This window comes from Arachis hypogaea, chromosome 2 (genome assembly GCF_003086295.3).
Source record: "Arachis hypogaea cultivar Tifrunner chromosome 2, arahy.Tifrunner.gnm2.J5K5, whole genome shotgun sequence".
Classification (NCBI taxonomy): Eukaryota; Viridiplantae; Streptophyta; class Magnoliopsida; order Fabales; family Fabaceae; genus Arachis; species Arachis hypogaea.
Window position 1 is genome coordinate 72,139,332 of NC_092037.1, and position 23,499 is coordinate 72,162,830.

At 34.3% G+C, this 23,499-nt stretch overlaps 1 protein-coding gene across 3 annotated transcripts; it reads right to left on the reverse strand.

Annotated features, from left to right (window-relative positions):
- Positions 1-485: 485 nt before the first annotated feature.
- Positions 486-6,549, reverse strand: LOC112747835 (protein WHAT'S THIS FACTOR 1, chloroplastic). Of its 3 annotated transcripts, XM_072218826.1 has the most exons (4): positions 6,125-6,538; positions 3,133-3,943; positions 2,949-3,020; positions 486-2,674 (listed from the first exon to the last, which is right to left on the reverse strand). In XM_072218826.1, exon 4 carries the CDS (start codon positions 2,320-2,322, stop codon positions 838-840), a length of 1,485 nt encoding a protein of 494 aa, XP_072074927.1. In that variant the 5' UTR covers positions 2,323-2,674; positions 2,949-3,020; positions 3,133-3,943; positions 6,125-6,538; the 3' UTR covers positions 486-837. The 3 variants fall into 3 exon arrangements, with proteins under 3 accessions (XP_072074927.1, XP_072074926.1, XP_025651827.1); XM_072218825.1 differs by lacking the exon at positions 2,949-3,020 and having other exon boundaries at positions 3,837-3,943; positions 6,125-6,549; XM_025796042.3 differs by lacking the exon at positions 2,949-3,020 and having other exon boundaries at positions 486-2,351; positions 3,837-3,943.
- Positions 6,550-23,499: the final 16,950 nt, after the last annotated feature.

Genomic DNA, 23,499 nt, shown 5'->3' on the forward strand with positions numbered 1-23,499 from the left:
TTGAATGTTAAAAATATTTAAGTGATTTTGATCTAATAAAAATTAACAAGAGCTATTTAATAACTAATATGCATGTGAATGTGCATTAAACCTCGTATTATTCTTGTATTTTTTAATGGCTTTTTCAAAATATTCCTTTTTCTATGACTTAAAAAAGATATAATAAATATCTACACCTATTAAGAAAAAAATGCATAAATAAATTGATAAATACAATTGAATAATTAATATAGTAATTAATATGAATCGGTATCTACTTAGTACATAGAACATTTTATTGTAGGACTAACCAAACTGCAAACCTATTAATTAGTGGGACCCAACTTTGTAAAACATGTTGTCTAGTTTTGCATGCATAATTTCTTACTCTCTTCCAATGTCGACATGTGTCTTTCTATAGGTGTAGAAAGAATATTTTTTTTACATGGTAGACCTCACCTAAAATATTTATTAAATAATAATAATACATGAATAATATAAAAATATATAACAAATTGAACATGTTATAACTTATAAGTATAATTGTAAATATAATAATAAAATAATAATATTATAACACATTGTGCGGTTTGAATTGAATTGGATCGGTTATCAAGAGTAGATCCGAAATCCGATCCGATCCAGCGGGTTGCAAAAAATAAAATCCAATTAAATCCGAATTACTGCAGTTTTAAATCGGTTTTCAGTTTAGATTGGATTAGATGAGCGGTTTAATTTAAATCGGTTTGAATTTGAACACCCCTAATTGTAATATTTTTTTGGTGACTACCCCTAATTGTAATATGGTACATGCAAAGTAGAACCCATGGACCATAGCCTTTTATAACTTAAATATTCCTACCAAGGTTGCACTTGTTCTTCATCGACCCCAGTTTGAATAGGAAAATGTCCTGCCGTCCAAAATTCACCATTCATATTTTGGGCAAGCAAACCACTATGGTCATCATGCTTAGCCTCAAAATCCAAGTCTTCAAATATTTCCTCAAAACCATCATCATAACCATCTTCAAAATTATCAATATCAAAATTGTCATCATACTCAACATCACTGTCGTCCTCATTATTTTCATCAGTATCACTGAAACCACCAAGAAACTTGTCAATCCTGCCCCTTCTTCGTTCTCGTCTCATTCTCTTCGATTCCCTAACTAAGTCCCTCCATTTATTGCGTAAGAACAATATCTCATCCTTCTCCAATAACTCACCCTTCTCACCAAACCCCTCTACCAAGAAAACGGAGTGCCGCTGCCCTTTCAAACTCACATAAAACAATTCCGAATGTCTTATAATCATTGCTCTCAACTTGTTTGGGAGACCGAATTCCTTTCTGAAATGGGTCAAGTGGTCTATTAAAGGACTCATTTCAATCATCATCCCAAGAACCTCTCTTACTACAGAACAAGATCTCTTTTCTGCTTCCAATGATACCTTGGCTAAAGAATCAACAGGGTTCCTATAAGGGCACAATTCCGGAATTTCTTCAAATTTTAGCAAGAAACTCTGGTGACGTCTCTTTATGTTAAGCCTTTTTCCAAGTCTTAGTTGTTTCAACTTTAAAGGCCGATCAACTATTAAATCAGGAGAACGAAATGCAGGAGGCGGTAAAGGCTTTGCCAAGTTTGAGTCCCAAGAAACAAGCTCAAGTGCACGGCCATAGGAAGTTTCAACAGTCTTGAATTTATCCGAAAAATCGTTGCACAATCGGGATCTAAAATTAGGAGGAAGACCAAGATCTGGAGCAAGGTGAACCAACTTTGATAGGAGTAACCGGTTGTGAGATGATAACATAAGAAGCTTCTGGAGTTTGGTTGCCAAAGTGGTGGAAATGGAGGATTGAAGAGTGAGTTCCTCAGCAGCAAGGGCAGCAGCAGCTGGAGTTAGACGAACACATAGTTGAGGATATAACTTTGCTGCATTGAGTGGCTTAGGTGGCCATGGTATAGTGAAGAGTTCAAAAATAGAAGGGTACCGATGGATCATAGCAAGTATGGAGTGAGGCGTAGAAAGAGTAAGATAAGACCAGCATTTAGAGAGAATGTGAAGAGGAAGATAATGTTTTGGTTTAGAAAGAAGTAAGGTTTTCAGCTTTTGAATAAACCGAGTTTTATTCTTCAAAACAACACGCCTATCAAGACCAGTGTCACGTACATGTTTGACTGAGGAACAATAAATTGAAATCGAGATGTTGCTGAGGTCATTATTATGTTCCTTTTGTTTTCTGAAGGTGGAACAGGACAAAGAAGATGTCTCGGAAAGAAAGCTGGAACCTAAGTCACTGACTAGTTTGTTATTACTGAATTGACAAGGAAGGCACAATGCCATTTTTATTGTTTCAACCACTCACACTTAACCTGAAAATGAGAAAAAAATAAAATAAGAACCAAGAAGATAAAACTTCCTGAGATAAAATACCAAGGTCACAAAACAACCCTTGGTTTCCTAAAATCTTGAACTTCTTGGAGGCTTCTTGACAATTGGCACAGAATACTTAATTAGAATGAAATATTGAAATATAATTCTAATTAACAAGGATTTGACAACAGAAATTAGAAATACATAAAGTAAGGACTTCACTCCTTAAATTCAGAGTTACAGTAACATGAAGGATCATAACATTGGCAAATCTTTGGTGGATAATCAATCAATCATATCCTAAAAGCACAACCTGTCAATTCTGCAAATTAAGAGTAAAGTTTTACATTTCAGGGCTCTTCTAAGTAGAAACCTTATTAACATAGAGACTAGTTTCTTTCCAATGATATTATGTTTTTACATAACTGCCTCAAGAAACTTGCTATTAGAAATTCAATTTGACATTTGAAGTGGAAATCTTATGCAATAATCCTATGGCCATTCAACTTTTCTGGTAATCTTATAATTACCAAGAAGGTAAAAATCAATATATGCAATATACTAGTCATGAATGCATCAAATAAAGAAGGGCTCACATAAATCCAAGAATTCATCAATCCAGGCCAGCAAAAAGTACTGTGGCAGCACAGTGAAGAACAGGATAGCTACTATACCAAAAAGAAAAGATAAAATGCAAATAACTTTACATCAAACACATAAGAATGATCAAACTCAAAATACTCGACAAAAAATGCTATGTGCACAATAAACATTAATTACCAAATCGACCTCCATGTATTTGTATATGAATACATATGTTGCTTAACTCATTTTTTATGTGTATTTTGTATTTCATGTGTTCTCCACGGGTGGCTTTTTTTTGGTATGAACTTAGCAAGGTTGAATACTCAAGACTTAGGGTTTCAAATTGCAGAGCTTCAATGTGTCATTGCACTATCTTCTTAAAGGGTCTGAAACGGCATCAGACAGCAGCTTCCGCATGAATGGAAATCACAGGAATGGAACAGCAAAAGATTCTTTCGAATTAATATTTGAAGAGTTTAAAAGAATAAAACATGAAAAGTGTTTAGGAAAAAGAGAATCAAAGAGAACAGCAAAAAGAAACTCAGCCAAATATTCTTTTCCCCACAGGATTGGGAAGAGGATCCCCCAATGTCCCAGTCAATGCGGAACTAGGGAAGGAGTGAAGCAAATGATAGTGGAAAATGATTCTCAGAGTGGCCTAAATTATGGTTTGGAATAAATTCACTAACGAATGAACTACCAGGAATGATTTCAAAGCAATCAAATTCATAATTGAGGAACCATCGACAAACAAGAGTGGACAATCATAAGCTACTTCATAACTATATGGTGGCTATTATGGAGAATTAGAAACAGACAAGTTAATGACAAAGACAGAGACTTCAGAAGACCAAAGCATCATATGCAAAAGATAATAATGGAAGTGAAAAAGAAAGAACCTTGCAAAGTTCCTTTGGGTATCACCACCGCGACATTTGCTTTCTCATCTCCCTAGCCATGCTTGTCTTCCTTTCTTCGTGTGTTTCTTTTTGTCTGGTACTAATGACTATCTCCGAGTAAAACCAAATAAAATAAAAATTAAGTTAGCTAAAGCTTAAGGATAACATTAGTTAAGACTCTTAAAATAGAATAAACATGAGCAGAATAACATAAATTTTCAGAACATTTTCACTACAGTTCAATTCATAGAACCTATTTACTATCCAAAATATAAATTCACACTATATAAAAACAGCACCAACAATATAAAAACAGCAGCTCAATTCACCATATTCATATTAAAAGCAACAAATCAACCCTAAACACCAATAATCAGAAAGAAAAAAAAAAGCACCAATCATCTACTAAACCTACATATTACACAACATATATTACACTGTAAAAACAAAATTTGAATAATCTGCCAAGAATCAACAAAATATAATTAACAACAATCACGATTCAACTCAATCAGTTAATCAATTAATCATTAAACAGATTATAATCCAATAACTTAGTAACGTTTAGAAGAGAAACTGAGACTGAGAGACAGACTAGGAGAATGAGACTAAAATAAGTTTTAATATTGTGTTTGGTATAAAATGTACAAAACTGCCTTATATCTCAGTATCCTATTTGGTTTGAGATAAAAGTAGCAAGGTTTTGAGAACCGGACCGTCATCAAACTATTTTAGTCACTGGTTTAATGGTTCATTGGTCCAACCGGTTCAACCGATGGTTTAACCGGAAAAACCGTTTAAAAATAGAATAATAAATAAATTATAAATATGCAAGTATTAAGTTGAGGGTATAGGGTAGTATGAAGTTTTTCCAATGGAGTGGTGAATTACTCTTTTAGGATTTTCCTTTTTTTATATTAAATGCAAAATTGCCATTTGAAAGTATGATACCAAGCAAGTACAATTCCTCATCAGTACACAAAATGTTAAAAGAAATATCTGACAAGAATAGGAAGAATATCAAATGAATTATCATAAATCCAACTGAAAAATAAACATAGTACTCGGATAAATAAATTTGATAACATTATTAATAACAAAGTTGGTAGTGGACTAGTGCTAGAAAGGCTTCACCAAATGAAGGTGCATACAGGCTTTAAGAGACAACAGACTTGGGTTTGTACAGTAGCATTTTGGATGAGTTGCTTTAAAGACCATTTGGTAAAACTAAGCTTTGAATAGGTACAACACAGGCTTCACCAAATGCTCATAACACACACAAAGACAGTTTCTCAAGATACATAAATAAGTGCTCATCCTCTGAAAATAATCATCTGAATCGGTACAAGGTAGGAAAAAATGACCATAAGTCTCTTTACCCAAGTCAAAATAAACAACCATATCTGAACTCAACAATCAGCATTCAGCATCAAACATTACAAAACATTAACCAATAATAATACTAAACCTGCAACTAGCAATTACAAAACAGCAACAAACATTAGTACATTATAAAACATTCCAAAACAGTGACGACACTAAACCTGCATAGTAAATAATCTCAAAGACAATGATCACCAATATCCAGCAAATAAACAATAAATACACAACAACAATTTAGCAAATAAACAAGAATAAGACCTAAATAGAAAATCCAACAAATTAAGTCGCAGCAACCTAACAATTTGGCAAATTAAAACAACAACAGCGCAACAATTTAGCAAATTATGAACTTAACAAGTTCAAGAACAGAAAATCACAACAAAAACAAAAAACATTAAAAGTAACAGAAGAACAACAGAACAACAACACAAGAACAATTAGCAAATTAACAAGTTCACAACAACAGTTAAAATTTACCATAAGAACACTAATGCAAGTGGAATAATCATGCTAATATGTTTTCTGCAAAGATGCTATTTGTGCAGCTAAAATTTCCTAATTACTATGATCCAATTATTCTAATTTCACATGCAATCAACTTACTAAGTTTCTAAAAGCTAGAAATTATAAAACCAACCAGAAATATGGTTAAAGCATTTCATCAAACATGGTGAGTGCGGTAAAATTAAAACGAAATAAGAGAATTCAAAGCTTAATCTCAATGTGATAGAGAAGAGAACATAACTATTGTAAGTTTGTAACTTTAATTCAGTCTATGAAAAAATCCAAACCACTACCAAATCAAATAATTACTTATTGTAATAGAAATCAGAAGTTGCAGAGTTTGAAGCAGAGTATTGGTGTTGTGTGAGTGTATTGTCTGGTGGCGGGTTTAGGGAACTCACGGCGGTGACAAAAGAGAGCAGTTCGACGGCTGGGTGGAGCGCGCGGGTTGGTCGCAGAGTTTGAAGCAGAGCAACGTGGCTTCCAGACGAACGCGAACTCGAACGGTGAACAGCGAGTGAACGCGAACGGTGAACGCCGAGCGAACGTGAACGGCAAAGAAACGGCGACGGAAGCGCGGCTGAGCAGACAAAGACGACGGACGCCGAGCTCGAGGAAGCAGCCGCGATCGGTGACAGCGAACAGGGGTTGAAGACTTGGAGCACGAGGGATGCTAGATAACGGATGGCGAAATTTGAGTGCGACGGAGGGCGGCAGTATGCCACTCCTTGCGGCGGTTGTGTAGGCTTACAGTGCTAGGGTTTTGTGGTTGGGTTTGTGTGATTTCTCTGAAAGAAAGAAAGAAAGGGAGAAAGAAACGAAGGAGCTTCCCTTTTTTGTGTAAACCGGCCGGGTTTCGGTTCGGTCCGACCGGCCGGTTCTCATCTAGTTCAATGGTTTTTCACCGATTTTTTATTACCGGTTTTATATGCTTGATCGGACTGTAATGTTGCCGGTTCGTGGTTGAATTGATCCGCTCGGATCCGATTTTCAAAACATTGAAAGAAAAAACCAAAATATTTGAAATTACTAAAATGCTCTTATTAATTAAAAAAATAAAAAACTCTAAACCCACACACTCATTCCCATTTCCCCTTTCTTTCTACTCGCTCTGCCTTTCCTTCTCTGCACGCACTCTCTCTCTCTCTCTTGGTTGCTCACTTTTTCTCACCCGCTCTGTCGTCACTCTCGTTCGGTCTGCCGTCACCGCCAAATTCTACTATCACTCTTGCTTGTTCTGCCGTCACTGTCGAGCTCTTTCGTCACCGTCTGCGAGGTAGAATTGAGAGGGAAGAGAAGGGAAAAAAGCTGTGCAATAAGTGAGATGGCTCTGGCGGCTTAGCTGAGAGAAATAGCGAACTGCGTTTTTTGCTGAATTGGTTTTCCAAATGGTCGTCGCCATTTTCACGCTTCGAATTTCTCTCTGGAATAGCAATCCCTTCTTGTAGTGTTCATCAATGACTAGGTGGACTTATAAAGCCCTAATTAATCCCCTTCATTCTCTCCTGTTTCTTTTTAACGTCCTTCCGTTGTTGTTGAATCTGATTTATGATATTATTTTGTTGTTGTTAAATCTGATTTATAAATTATTGTTGTTGTTGAATATGATTGATGAGATTATTGTTATTATTGTCGGCATTATTATTGCTGGTGGTGGAGGTATGGTGGTAGAGTGAAAGGTGGGGTGGGGTTGCGCGGTGGAGTGAGAGGTGAGGTGAAAGATAAATTTGGAATATAAAATTTTGAATGAAGGCATTTGAGAACGTCTTCAAAAATTTCTGTTACCTATGTCTCTATTTTTTAGATGTATTAAAATATTGAAAATTTAGTGATGAAGATTGAAATTTTAGTAGTTTCTGGGCCAACAAATATGATACTGAGTTCCAATCTCCTAATTTCCGTCTCAATACCTCAAAACAAATGCTAACTAATTGAATAACTTAAAAAAATTAAAAAGCTTACCTGATGATGTGAAGGCAGAATGCGGGCAGAGAAGAAGGAGACCAAGCATGGTGAAACAGAGACTGACGAGGGGGAGGCAACAACGCTGGATGAGGACGCAACAACGAGAGACACACATGAGAAACGAGACACAGTTAAGGCACAGGAGTTGGTGGACGTACTGAAAGGGCAGGGACAACGCGACGCAGACGGAGGCGATAGACGCAGACAAAGGTGTAAACCATGCAAATGATAGTCTGTGAACATTCATTTTTTACATGATAATCTATGAAACATTCATTTTTTGGAATACTAACACCTAAACTTGATTGTTTGATGCTAATAGGACCCTAATGGCTGCAAACAGGCATGATCATCAGCGAATAAGTCCAAATACCAAGCCAACATTAGATCCAGCTACTCTGTTAGAAACCATGAACGCTATGGCTATGAATATACGTGGCTCAGTAGCTGCAACAAACCGGGATATAGAGCATCCTGAATAGCAGAATGGGAATGGTAATGGCATTAGCAATAGTAAAGGTAATAGACATGGCACCAGATCATCTGAGAAAGATAGACCTCGAAAGATAGACCTATGACCTTGGCTACTTTTTTGAAAGTCAATCCACGCCGATTCACTCAAACTACTAGTGCTACTAAGGCTGACGATTGGTTCTGAGACATCGAGAGGTCTCTTCGGGCACAACAAGTTTCCAAAGGATAATATGTGGAGTTGCAACATACTTGTTGAAAGGAGACACATAGTACTTGTAGCATGGAGCATAGCAATTACTGAGACAAGGAGATGTTGAGGTTACCTGGGCCAATTTTAGGACAACATTCTATAAGAAGTATTTTCCTCAATCGGCCCATAATGCAAACGAGCTTGAGCTACTACAACTAAGACAAGGGGACTATGTTGGTTGCTGACTACACTCGCAAGTCTAAGAATCTATATCGCTTCTCTAAGGTCCGTCAGGGAGTCCCCGCCGAACTTAAGGAATGGAAGTGTATTAAGTTTGAAGGGGGACTCAGAGAGGAACTTCTGGCTTTTGTTGGTCCAATTGAGATGAAGAACTTTGCTGAACTAGTCAATAAAAGTCAGCTGGCAGATGAATCTTCGAAGAAGTTAATGGTGACACAAGCAAGTCGTCGAGAGGCTACACAACCAAGCTTCAATCGGAGTTTATCCCCTCAAGGTAGAGATTTCAAAACTAACAGTCAGCAACAACATTGGAACCAACAAGGCGATTACCTTTCTACTCATTTTAATGGCAACAACAACAATCATGACTTGGGGCATGAACAAGGAGAACAACCTCAGCAATATCAGAATGGCCTCATATGCCCGAAGTGTAGGAAGATCATGATGATAGGTCCTTTCAGTTTAGCCCAAATATCTATTACTACTGCAGCAAGGAAGGACACTTGGCAAAAGACTGCCACAAGAGGATTGTAGATAGGACCTCTAGGCCCAACAATAGGGAAATATTTTACCGCAACTACTGCCAATGTCTCTAAGATCGGATCTCAAGGTAAGTGTATAATAACTAAGAACCTTAACTATACTGTATGACCTAGATATCTCTCTAACTCCTTAGATATAGTTAAAATTTTGATGGCAAAATTTTCTTTAAGAATGGTAGAATGTAAAGACCTGACTTTCAATAAATTAAAATTTTCGGCTATTTTGTGAGATTTCACAAAACTAGAACCACAGCTCTTCATGATTTAATGAGGCAGGTCCAAGTAAAAAAACAAAAATAAATAAAAATATGGTCATAAATGAGTCAAATTTGTTTTTGCTAGGGTAATAAATTTCTCTGGTCAAATTTGACTTAGCAGAGACTTATTCACATTCATTTTTGGTCCGCTTTTCCTGATAGTTTTTTAGCCGGGATTCGCTCTTTTAGTGACGGTTTTGCGAGTGCTGAAAAAAGTCAGCACCCTGAAGACCGTGAAATTAGTAATAAATGTAATTACCACCTTGGTAATTATATTCTAGGACTAAACTTAGCCACTCCTCCTTGATTTATTCTTTCAAGAATAAATCTCAGTTGTTCATTATTTTACCATGCGATAAAATTCAATTCGAAGCGAACCTCAGCCTAGTATTCTGTAAGCACCTTGTTGAGTTAAGAAATTAACTAACTTAATTGATAGTGACAAACATTATTTTATTGAGTGATTAATTAGTTTTAAATGTGTTTGGTTAAGTGTTGTAGGTCATAAATCAAAGAATCAGCAACCCAATTGGAAAGAAACATAAACAAGTTTATTGGTGAATATCTAACCAACAAAGCCCAGGTCACTAAGCAAAGAAACCAAATGGGCTGAGATGTAAAAGAAGGAAATCCAAGCCCAAGTTGATCCTACCAAGCTTCTCATACAAGATTGATGTCTTCACTCTCTCTTATTGCCCCGGTCAGCAACAAAACACAAGAAAGAGAGCTTCATCCTTCCTACTCATTTTATCAAAGAAGAAAAAAAGAGAAAGCCTAGTCTCAAAGGCCTTAAATTTGATGAAGTGAGCCCATATTCATAAGCAAGCCCGTTAGGTGATCCAAGTCCATTCCTTATCTAACTTAGTGGCTAACCAAGTAACTAAAGTTCATTTGCATCTGAACTAATCCCTTCTCCATGGAACCAACTCTCTATTCTCGTTCTTCTCTTCTCTCACCCACGCATGACAAGATGGCTATGCTAGGGTTCACGTCCTAGAGGAAAAGGAGAGTTCCTGGTTGCAAGCTTGGTCTTTCGGACAATACACAAAGAGAAAAAGAGAGAGAGAAAGCTTCCTTTGTTGCTCATTTTGTCAGAGAAGAAAGAAAGAGAAAGCTTAATCATAAAGCAAAGATCTAATCACCCACATCAATCCATATTAAACTGAGTTGGAAATTAAAGGTGATTTATTTCCATTTGCATGCAACTTACTTTCCTCACTTCATCTCAAATCTTCTGTTTTACTATTTGTGGATAAATGAAAAAAGTGTTCTCTATTATACTCTGCTGTGCATCTACGGTCATAAATTTGTCTTGGGGACCAAGTTGTGTTTCAATGGCCAAGATCTGGGTTTACCAATGAAAATTTGTGTTTGTTGTCCTGTGGCTCTCGGTCAACAAAGAAGGTCAGAAACAAAGTTCCTAATTTGAGGATTAACTAGAAAAGGTGATGTTGTAAAACCCTAACTACCAAAGCTCACGCTTCCGGCTGTACAACTCTGATAGCTTGGACATTACGACGACACTTATACTATTTAATACTAAAATATGAGCCTGTTTAAAACTTTAAACCGCAATACCGCTCCAAAAATTACTTTCGTTCGATAACATACATCCATAGATACCATACAACTTACAAAAGCTCATCAAGAGTACATCCGTATATATATACATACATATATATAAATAATACTACAAACATTACCCAATACAATTCCTAACCCTTTTATAGAACATCTCAAGATAAAGGCGAAGGTACAATAAATAATAATCTAAAGCAATACAAAGCATCTCAACAACAACTAAATAAACTCTTCGTGACTTCTGCACCCATATCCTGAAAAGGGAAAAATGTAAGGGGGTGAGAACATCATCCTCGAAAGGGTTCTCAGTAGAGGGTTTTTGGGAATTACTGTAATAGGATACATGAAGATAAACCGTACCAGTGATTAATAACCGACTTATGCCTCTTTTCAAAAACAACAGTTTACAATAAAAGAAAAACCTGAAATCCTTTTCCGAAAGAGGAACCATTTAATTCTCAAAAACTCAAAAGCCTTTCAAAACGGTTTATCTATGCCGAACCAAAATAGCCTTTCATATTTTATTCCAAACCAGAAACATAAAACTGAAATCAACCATCAGTTCATCTCATTCCATCCACGGCCCTAGGCCCAAACAATCCAACCATCAACAAATCACCACAGTCCAACAGAGTCTCAGTCACAATCACAAATAGGAAGATGCAAGCACAAACAAACAATTATTGCAAGTAGAACAATTAGCAGTTAATCACATAGGCAAACCACGTACAGTATGCACACCCAAACAATGTGACATAGATGCATATGATGCATGCCTGTCCCTAGTGGCTGATGATATCATCTGTCGGTTACCAAGCCAACCCGACGTGTCCGGTATCTAACCCGGGCACAGTCTCTCTATTGCGCATTAATATCATTAGAGGGTATCTGCGCCCTGTCGCCATTAGAGGGTATCTGCGCCCTGTCGCCATTAGAGGGTATTGGTGCCCTGTCTCCCTTACAACCAGAGAGAAAACACAAGCATACTCGCTTACGACATTCATCTCAGCCATTCGGCTTAAATTCACAATTCATTCAATTGCATACATGCATTTATATTCAACCATGGATCACCATCCATCTCAGCTATCCGGCTCACGGTTCAGTGCAGAACCAACCAACTTATCAATAAATACAACCCTTCGGCTTAAATTCATAATTCATAGCTAGCCATACGACTTATAACTCATTCGGCAATCAGCCATAATTCAATACCATACACAGCCATTCCAGCTCATAACAAATAGCACTTCCACCATTCAGCATCATCAAAGTTCATAAAATCGGCACTTAAGCCACAAATCACTTTTTCTCAATTCATTTCACTTTGAAATCAAGTTTCAACTCTTTTCAGCCTTGGCTTTAAAGATATCATTTCTCAAATCATCTCAGGCTCATAAGCCAAATTTACTCAAATTGAGTTCCCTTTTTTAAAACAAAGCCACTCTCGGCATTCTCTTTCCAAAACTTCCAAAACCATGGCAAGTTAAGGATTTATTTCAAAGCATTCAAAATCACCCATCCAACAGTGGGATTTTATAACAAAAGTTTTCCGGCAGAGTCCCAAGTCTTTAGGGGAGAATAACATAACTCATTTCGCCAAGTTCATTTAAATTCTTTAAAAACCTTGGCTTCCTGATTTGAGTAACAAAATAGGATCTAAGCCAAACTGAGTCATATAATCATTCACTCCTTTCAAAATCCGTTTCCTTTACTTAGGCAAAACTAACTTCAACCCCATAATAAATTCTAGAACGTTTCAACGGTTCAAAATTGCTTTAGTCTTGCAAGAATTCAGAATTCAAAGAGTACTTAAAACCTTTCTCAAAACACTTCAAAATGAAACTTGTCAATAAACATTTAGGTTCTTTTAAAGTCATTGAAACTCTTTTGATTGAGACCCTCAAGTCAAATTCAAAGGCAATACCCTTGTCACATTTAAAACAGCTTTAAAACATAAGTTTTATCTAAATAACTTTCTCCTGAAAGAGATATCATGCCTTTCTTAAAAAGCAAGACTAAATCACAATTTTCTCTTTAATAACTCATTTCAAAAGCATGAATCATGCCTTTCTTGATGATTCAAATATGATAGTTGAAGTCTTTAACTCATCATTTTTCCAGACAACATTTCAATAAAGACTCGAATTTTATAGAAATTCCGGCAGCATCTCCCCTAAAACTTGGACTTTTGCCACCCGGTTCGGGTCCTAACTAAATCGTTTCTCATTCCTTTTCAACAGCTCAAAACCAGAAATCAATTTAAAAGCAAGCTAAATCCAACAGTCGCCTCAGTGGCATATCTCAAGGAAACCATTTCAAATTCAACTCAATATCAACCGATTTAACTCATTTCCAAAGTTTAAAAGAATCGATTCAGCAACAAATCATTCATCAAAACCAAATCAATTAAAGCAACCCAGGCTGAATTTCAAGAGTATTCTATCTTTCACATCATCAAAATAATTGACTCAATTCAAACCAATCCTCAACAGATTAAACTCATAAGGCAGATACAATCACCAAATACACAATATCTCACATCAGTATCCATATGTAATAATTCCAATACATAAAACACAGTTTTTGGAAAGTACCCCTGCCTCAAAACACAAATCCATAACTCAAACGCGTCACAGAATCCTTTCCGCCTCGACCCGAAATCCACAATCACAATCCCGGCAGCCAAAACCTCAGCTCCCAGCCACTTTCGCAATAGCCATAGCAACTCTAATCGCAACATATAATAACCGAAACTCAATTGTATAATAATTAACGCACAAACCTCAACATGAGATAACAGGATAGTAACGAAAGGGCCTTCAAATTGAAATGCTTACCGAACCGAAGAAAGAGCGGCTGAACCGAAACAGTGGCGGTCTCCAAACCGGTTCGGCGGCAGCCCGGCAGCCACCTCAAGCGACAGCAGGGACCTGAACAACATGTAGCGACAATGAAGTTCCCAGAAGCTCAACAGAAAGGAGAACCAGCTTAAAAATCCTTACCGACAAAGCCTTCCGGCGACGGCAGTGGAGTTTTCCGGCGGCTAGGCACGGCGGCGCGGTTGACTCCTCCTCCGGGAGTGGCTGTAACGGAAACAGCTTCTCCTTCCTCCTTTCACGGTCCCCATGGTGGCAGGAGCTCTGGCGATGCTAACCTATGCTTGGCGGCAGTAGGAACGGCGGCGGTCGAAGTCCAGCCGCAACGGGAACCAGGCATGGCGGCGATTCCACCCGCAACGGTGACAGCGACGGCTTCACCTCTGCGCGCGCCCCTTTTTTCTCCGTCTGTGGCGGTGGCTTGCGCTCCCTTCCGTGCACAGTTCTGTTCTGACGCGGCGCAAGGACGGTCAGCAACGACGGCGAGATCTCGTGGCTCCATGGGTGCTGACGGTGAGGCACGAGCCCTCTCTCCTCCGACGCGAACTCTCTCTCTCTCTCTCCTCCCTCTGTCCTTTGCGCGGTTCTGGAGGCAGCGCCACGGGTTGACGGCGACGTGGTTAGGTCGCGACAGCAAGGCGCGGTGGTGGCGGTGCAGCCCAGCATGCCGACGCGACCTCCCTCCTTGCTTGCTTCCCTCTGCGTTTCCTGTTTCCTCCTACCCTTTTTCTTTCTTCGTTCCTTTCTTTTTGCAGCTATTGCTGCGGTGTGTTATGGCTGGGTTTGGGCGGCTGAGGGGGATAGAAGGAGAACCGGGTCGGGTAACGGGTTAACGGGTTAGGATTTTATTATTTTGAAAATTAGGGTTAGGGGTAAAATGGTAATTTCAAATGAAATTGGGAATAATATAATAATTAGAAATAAATTCTAGTCCAACAATAATAATGTATAAAAATACTATTGGCTCATCAATTTTATAAATTATTTTCAATAAAATGTCCAAATCTAAAAATTAGAAATAATATGATTAATTTCTCTATTTTCCAAAATAGCAATATCAAAATATATTAAAATATTGATTATTTAGTCCATATCATATAAAATCCTTATTATTTCATAACTATCAACTTTATAATGCAAATATAGGAAATAATCCAACAATTATAAAATTGGATAATAATAATAACTCATCTCAAATTTAATAAATCAAAACTTGCCTTAATTATCCTTAATAAAATAATTTCTGAAATTAAGGCTATAAATAACTGTATGATTTGAGACTTGCTCATAGAAAGACTTTTCAAAGATTATGGGTCTTACAGATGTGATGAGTTGGTGAAGCACACTACTCAAGGTTTGACCTAGGGAGAGCAACCCAGCAACATGCAAGGAGATAAAAGAAAATTTCTGTTCATTCAGAAGCCAAGGAGAGAAAATCAGAGTTTGGTGAGTTGTGTTATATGAAGAGTTCCCTGAAGAGTTCCTCTACTTGGATAATGCTTTCTTTCAAAAAAGCATTCGGCTAATATTGAAGAGTTAAATTAGAGGCTTGCAAGTCTGGTTTATCACATAGCAAAGAGGCTGTTGATGAAGTCAATCTCCTTCATGTTTTACAAATTGTAATTTACTTTTCAATGTTTATTTTTCTGTAATTTCTTGAGTGAAAAGGCATAATGAGAGAGCTCAAGTAAAAGCCAAGAGTGGAAAGAGGCTGAGTGATATAATTGAGAAAAAAGGCTAGAGTTATTTTCAGATTTCGTTAGATATGTCTCTGTCTTGTATCTTGTACCTGTAAGGTATCCATTTCTTAGTTGGGTTAGCACTAAGAGTGAAGAGTTAGGTATTAGAATAGCCAATGTCAAGTTAGGTTAGAACTTTAGTGTGAAAGGATTGTGTCAATCCTGTGAAATTGGTGTATGTAATACTTTTAACTATAGTGGAAATTCTTCCATTGTTGTCGAGGAGACTAGACGTAGGTTGCATAGCACAAGGCAACCGAACTAGGATACTTGCTGGTGTTAGCTTTTCTCTTCTCTGCTGTGTTCTGTTTTCTGATATTCATGAGATAAAAATAAATTGTCTCATAAATTTCCGCTACTGAGTACAAACAGAATCAGAATTGAAAGTTTGTTTTAAAGGATCTTTTCAGTAACTTAAAAGGAAGGCATAGATTCAACCCCCCTTCTCTAAGCCTACCATAACCTTCACACCTCCTAGAGACCCCAAATCAAGTAACACAGTCCACTTTCTCCTTAGAATAGCCGAATTCCCTCTCTTTAACCCTGAGTAACTAATTGTGGATAAACTCAACACGCAAGTGATGACTAAACTTCCTCATTTTATGCCTCCTCTTCCCTCATTCTTCATCCCTTGACCATGAAATCTTTAACACTCTTTTATTGTTATAATTGCATGTTTACTTTTAGCCTTTTATTTAAGCAAACTCACTAGTAAAATTTGACAAGTTTAATGAGAATTAAGAGAGAAAAAAGAGTGCATTTCAACTAAGTTCATATATTTTTCAGCAAGTATTTATGGTGTTCTTCCATAAGTCTTGGTTAGTTCTTTAAGGATTCAAGCCTTCTAAGTCCAATTTTTTATTCTTTTTTAATTTTTCTTATTATTACATACAAATTCCAGCAAAGGTAATCATCAGTCTTCACCCTTTCATTTTAGGCTTTTAACTTGAAATTTAGGGATTATATTGCTCTCTTCCATGTCTGAAAAATCACTTTTGAAGATATCAAGGAGGCATACTAAAAGCACTTCAAATTCAAGCTTAAAGTGGACAAAATTCATCACTTTTTCAGAACTCAATTTTATACCATGTGTCAAAACCTCTCAATAATATGATTATCTCCATCTAGCCTATACATGTTTTGTTCATAATTTCTCAACAAGTTCTGCTTCATCTGTATAATCTAAATAAAACTTCAGAAATATAAAAATAATCTTAACAGTGCATAATTTATTTATACATATTCTAATATAATATGCCACAATTAATAATTGATTAATATGTATGTTTAATTTATAATCTATTATCATATTACACTAATAATAAAGAACACATACATAATAATAATGCTAATAATATGCAAATACTATTCTAAATACATTTTAAAAATAATTTAAAATCACAAATATTTTTCTTATAAATATCTATTTCTATTAATATAATCTACTCTAAAAATATCTATTTCTATAATAATTAAAAATTACTATATATTACTATTAACTCTAAAATTATAAAGTATTTTAAAATATTTATTTCTATAACAATTCTATTCTACATAACACTAATCTAACTAGCCACATAACAACAATTTAACTATTCATATAATACTAATCTAACTAGTTCTAATATTTATTTTTATAATAATTAATAAACTAATCTAATTATTTAATTAATAATATTATATAAATTGAATAAATAAACATACTATAAATACTAAATAAAACTAAAAACAATGAAAAAACGCTTACATATTGATAGAATTGGAAGAGTTGAGACTTGAGAGATACAGAGTTGAGAGACGTTGAATTGAGAGAGAAGTTAGACAAAAAAAGTGAAATGCAAAAAGAGCTAAAGTGAAATGAAAAAGTGGAGCATTTTATAATTGGGCGAATTCCATCGCAGTTCGCTGCATCATTAGGGTTGGGTTTGTTTATAGGCATGGAATACTGAGATAAGGATATTGAGATATAAAATTATATTTAGCTAATAAAATATGAATAGAAATACTGTGTTTAAAAATATTAAATTAGTGTATTCTATATCCATTTTGATATGAAGAATAAAGAGACACTAATAAACAATACAACTTATTTTTTATTTTTTTTATATAATTTTTGTTAATTTTTTATAATTATATTTTTTATTATATTTTTTTCAAATATTTTAAATAAAAAAATGAGAATAAATTAAACTTTTATAATTTATTTTAATTTATCATAAATTAAAACAAAATACAAGAACATTAATTTGTATCTTTTTTATTTGTGTTTTGTTCTCAATATCTTATTTTATTCTTATTTCAGAACCAAATGTAGCTTAAATGAATTGTATATACACAATTAGCTCACCGCATAATTAGACGAACAAACATAAATCTTTAAAAAATAACTCGTATTTAAAGTAAGAATAATTTATTTTTAAAAAATAATAATTTTCTTACTTTATTCTAAAAAAAATCCGTTATATATATATATATATATATATATATATATATATATATATATATATAAGGACTAATTTTATTAAAGAACAAGCTATTAAATTTCCTGCTTTCTTAACATGAATGGCTGAGTTATCCTAGATTTATGCAAGAGAGTTTTACCAATTGAATTTGATAATATTAAACCATAGAAAATAGGACACTTTTTAATTTTGTTATAGAGCGTAGAATGGTGTAAAACGGTAACATGAGGTGTATGAATGTTATACGCGTTTGTGGTGTTAGTGACTTAAAATCGGACAATTTAATTAGAGAAACACAAACCGGACCGTCCGATTTGCTTTCTCCAGTCCACGTGTCACACATGCATCCTCTCTCAGCGACAGTGTCCCTTAAATGAACATGTTTTTTTGTTGAACCCACTCTCATTTTTGAAGTCATTTTGTTCCTTACCCACACAGCCACCATCTTCTTTCTTGTTCTTCATCTTCACTTCTTTAATTTCTTCTTCTTCTGCAGTAAATAAAAAATTACAAAACCAAAATATAAAAATTTAAAGATGTTGATCGTCTTGAATTTCATATTATCAATTATTTCTGTCATTCTGATTATGTCAGTTTGTTTTTTTAATTTTTTATATTTAGAATTATTATTATTATTTTTAGAAATTTAAAAATATATATTTAAATGATATATATGTGGCTGTAATTGTTATTATTGTTAGAAATATTACAGAGTTATTATTATTGTTAAAAATTTAGGAATATATGTTTAAAGAATAATTAAAATTATATATATATATATATATATAGATTTAGTTAGTGAATATTTTAACGAATAATAATATTTAAATTAGACTAATATGATTGATTAGTTATAAATATATGTTTAGAAAAATTTTGTAATAATTTTGGAAATTATATGTTTAGAGTTATGATAATAATATATTTTGTAATAATTATATGTTTAGGCTGGTAATAATAATTTATTTATTGTTAGATATTTAAATTGATATAAATATATTATTGTAGTTGAGGTTTTAATAAGTGGAACATAATTAATTAAATAAGAGCTAGATTTATTTAGTTATTAGTTATTATTAATAGTTAGTGAGTAATTATGTTTATTTGTGATGATATAGGAATTATTATTATTATCCGTTGAACTATGAATGTATAAGTAAATAATTATGTAAGAAACAATTGACTGAAATTTTAGGAAATAGTAGAATTATTAATATTTTGGAATTAAATTATTAGTATTATTAATAATTATTATTATTAATAATGATGGCTCTTTATGATAGATGACTATAAATTATATGGGTAAAGTTTTGTACGATATTTTTCAACTTTTAAATATTTTTTATTGATTTTTGCTTAGTCAATTATGTTTTTTGGTAGTTGATGGTGTAATTGAATTTCGACTGCACTTTTGCAATAACTGATTTCACTTTTATGAAAGGGTCAGCTTCAACTAACGGCTTTATTGCTTCTGCAATTGTATTCGAATCCAGTTTTGAATGATCCTGAAAAATAGTAGCTCTGGTACAAATCTGACTACCATTATATCTCATTATAATCTAATAATATTTTTTGCTGATCATGCTAACCCTAATCAACCAATCACAATCTAACCCATATTGTGTACACTTGGCATAAAATATTAATGATTCCGACTCATACACCCGATAGTCTACACCTCTTCGGATGATATAATCTTTTATTACCATAATAATAACTTTTCTAGATCTGAATTCTATTTCCACGGCAAATTCACCATCTGTGACAATAAAAATTTCTACCATGACAATAGCCATACAATGAATATTTAATACATAAATATATAATAAGTGAAATTAAAAGTAAATCAACACTCACTACATCAATATTAATATAAATTAACTTTACATCAACTTGTTATCTCAATTTTAACCAAAATCTAAACATAAACACATAAACACAAAAATAAATACTAATTAATAAATACTAAATAACAAATACTAATTAACATTTATCTAGATTAATATTAATTAAAACGATTATTATCTTAAATTTAACTAAATAAACACATAAACAAATACTAATTAAGTACATTTTTTGGCATTATTATAAATTATTATAAAATTCTAATCCTTCGTATAAATATAGGGAATTATGTACCTCCATTCATATATTCCGGAAACTCCGGAACATACATGACTTCCAAATCTAAAGCTCGCATGAAAGATGGCTGCTCAAACAGATATTCGTTTGCGAGTGTATTTGCCATGTCTATCACATTTGGAGCCATAGTTTCGTCACCTTAATCTTCATCTCCATCTAGACCAACAACTTTGTAATTGCTTTCAAACTCTTCCTCACAGTCACTGTTGTAATCTTCCCGTTCAATATTTCGGTCAGCTTCAGATTGTTCGAACTCAAAATACAACTCAATGAATAATATCTGAGCGCAACTTTAAATGTACATTGAAAACATCTCTTGCATGCTCACCTCATCAGTTATATATTTTGTTTGAAATTGAACGAATCCACCAAATACTAGTATAGGATATCTGTATAAAATACATGATATTTTCCTTGACACTGCAGAACTTATCTTCTCACAAATCACATCTTTTAGTTCTTCGAATGAGATTGTGAATGGAATAACAATATCTAACGAATTTTTATAAATAAATAAATTTTACTCTTTCAAATATTTGTAATAAAATCTGACCAAAATAATATATTTTAGTAGAATTCTATCATCTATTTTTCTCACTCATATGAATATAAATTTCACTATCAATTTTTTTACCTCATGCGAACTAATAGAAGAAGCTAAGGAACCAGTAAGCCGAAGAAAGAAGAAGAAAACAAGACAAAAAGAAGGAGACAAAATTTGAGAATCTATCTACAAGTTTCACACACTTATATATATATATATATATATATATATATATATATATATATATATATATCAAATCGGACCCATCAATTTATACTCACGAATTCAAATAATACTTATAATAATCAAATCGGACGGTCCGATTTAACTCTAACAAAATAAAAAGAAATTAATTACTTATGAAAATTGGACCGTCTGATATTCATTACCAAAATTCAAATTTTTCCTCCCATACAAATCGGACCGTTCGATTAGTGGTGTTAACTTTTTTTTAAAGAAATCGAATTGTCCGATTTCTTGATCTTTTATTTTAGAAAAAGCTATTCTACATCTATGTCTAATCCCCACATCTTCTATCATAATGCACAACACAGAAATACTTTTCATATCAAAACAACGACCCAGAATAAGATGATATTATATTATAATTGTAATTGTAATCTTATTACACTTTTACTTTTTTCTCTTAAAAATCGTATTGTGCTAGCTGCTAGGTAGAATATAGTGTTTGTTATCCTGAACCTTTCTTTTTTGTTTTTCCAATCAACTTTGATTTAGCTTGTTTCTGGTATGGATTTTGAAATTTTTTAGCGTGAAATATTATTAAAAAGCTTTCTGAAAAAATTATTTACATGGTACCATATGAAAATAAGTTTTATATATATATTTTAATTCTTTTAATATTTTTCTTCAGATTTAATTAATTTTTCCTTATTAAGATAATTTACACCGTGTAAAAGACTAGTTAATAGTTATGCACTAGTATATTAATCATGTATTGCTTTTTTTTTCTTGAGTCAAATGTATAGACCTAGATTTCTTTTTTGTGATATGATGGAGGGCCAGAGGCCAAGAGGAAAAGACAACAAATCTAAAATAAAAAATGAAAATTAACACCTAACCATACGGGCCATGACTAATCCCCTCTTTTCTTGGAGGAACATCCCAGAGACGGAGACAGGTTCAGTAAGCCAACTTGAGCCCAAGCCTTAAAAAAAGTATTAAACTAACACAGTAGAAGAATGCACCATATTGAGGAGTAATGCAAGAACCTCGCTGGAGATCTTATTCAACCTATGTCAACCGCCAATGAGTCTTAACTCAAGTGGCACAAGTTCTTTTTCTTATTAAGAAGTTTCAGGTTCGAGTCTCATCATGTGCAGACTTAACCAAAAAAAGGAATATTATGTGTGTGGGTATGGTGTGTATGAGTGTGTAACTTAAGATTAGGAGTTGTCCAATTCATCGAACCAAAAAAAAAAACCTATATCAACCCAAATATTATATAACCGTAGAAATTCACAGAAAAAAAAAATATATAACCGTAGACAATTCAGTAGCACATCTGATTGTGTAAGGTGTAAGTTATTTTAATAAATAATAATGTGGTTATGTAATTAATAAAACTAATTCTTATTATAGTCAGTTAAATATGATCACTGTTATTTAATAAAAAAAATAGAATTAGTGAAATTTTTAAAGAGGTAATGACCAAATCAGTACCCGAAAGATTAAAACGCTGACATTGCGGTACCTAACTATTGTAAACGATAAAATGGTACCTGGTTAATTTTAAAACTGACAAACGTATCCGTAACCTGGCCGGACTAAAGCTCCGGTGAGGACAATGCTTACGTGGACACCGGATTATGCTGACAAATAATGTTTTAATTGAGTTGTAATTTATAATTAATTAATTTGCTAGCCTAGGTGGAAATTAGGTTAATTGGAATTCAATTTGCCCCTAAATCATTACTCTTTGCCCTAATCCCAAATCAACAAGTGTTGTTACTGCTGGGTGACTTACTGTGACTTAGTGTTTCACTAAGAGTAAAACTGAAAGGTCACGTAAAGAGGGAGAGACGTTGCCCTGGTTACTTGGCGCGAAGAAGAACGAAGAGGATTTGAGAGACATTGTCAAAGTCAAAGCGTCAACAGGGAGGGGTTGGTAGTGGCATCATCGCAACCCCAGTCTTCGCTAGGAAGAACGCTACGTAGAGGTAAGTTCACCTTCACTCCATCCTTTCATTTATGTGCCTTCTGTCGACAGCATTATTATGATGTTGATTGTTTTATTCATTGTATCTTCCCTTTACGATTTTTTAGATGGATCGTCTAGTTACATTTGTTTATCATCACATGGGTGCCTTGAAAAGGGGTGTTGACGGTAAGGTGATATACGACGGGGGTTTGTAACTGAGATACACAGGGTGAATGTGGAGACATGTAATTTGTTCTTTGTTGAGGGTTTATTTCTAGACTTGGGTTACCCTGGATACAATGAGGTGTACTGGCTAGAACCTGGTTTAGAGTTAGGTAAGGGTCTTAGAATGCTTAGGACAGATGCTGAAGTCATGAGAATGTGTGAGAGTGCGATGAAGAATGACAACATTGTACACCTATATTTTGATCACCCCATTGACGCAAACCCTGAAATCATTGATGAAGAAGTCGTGTCTGATGGTAGTAGTGATAGTGTGGTTGAAGTCAATCCAGATGGTGATAGTGTCAAGGAGGATGAAGTTACTAATAAGGTTGACGGTCATGCTAATGAGAAGGAGAATGAAGGTGTGAATGAGAC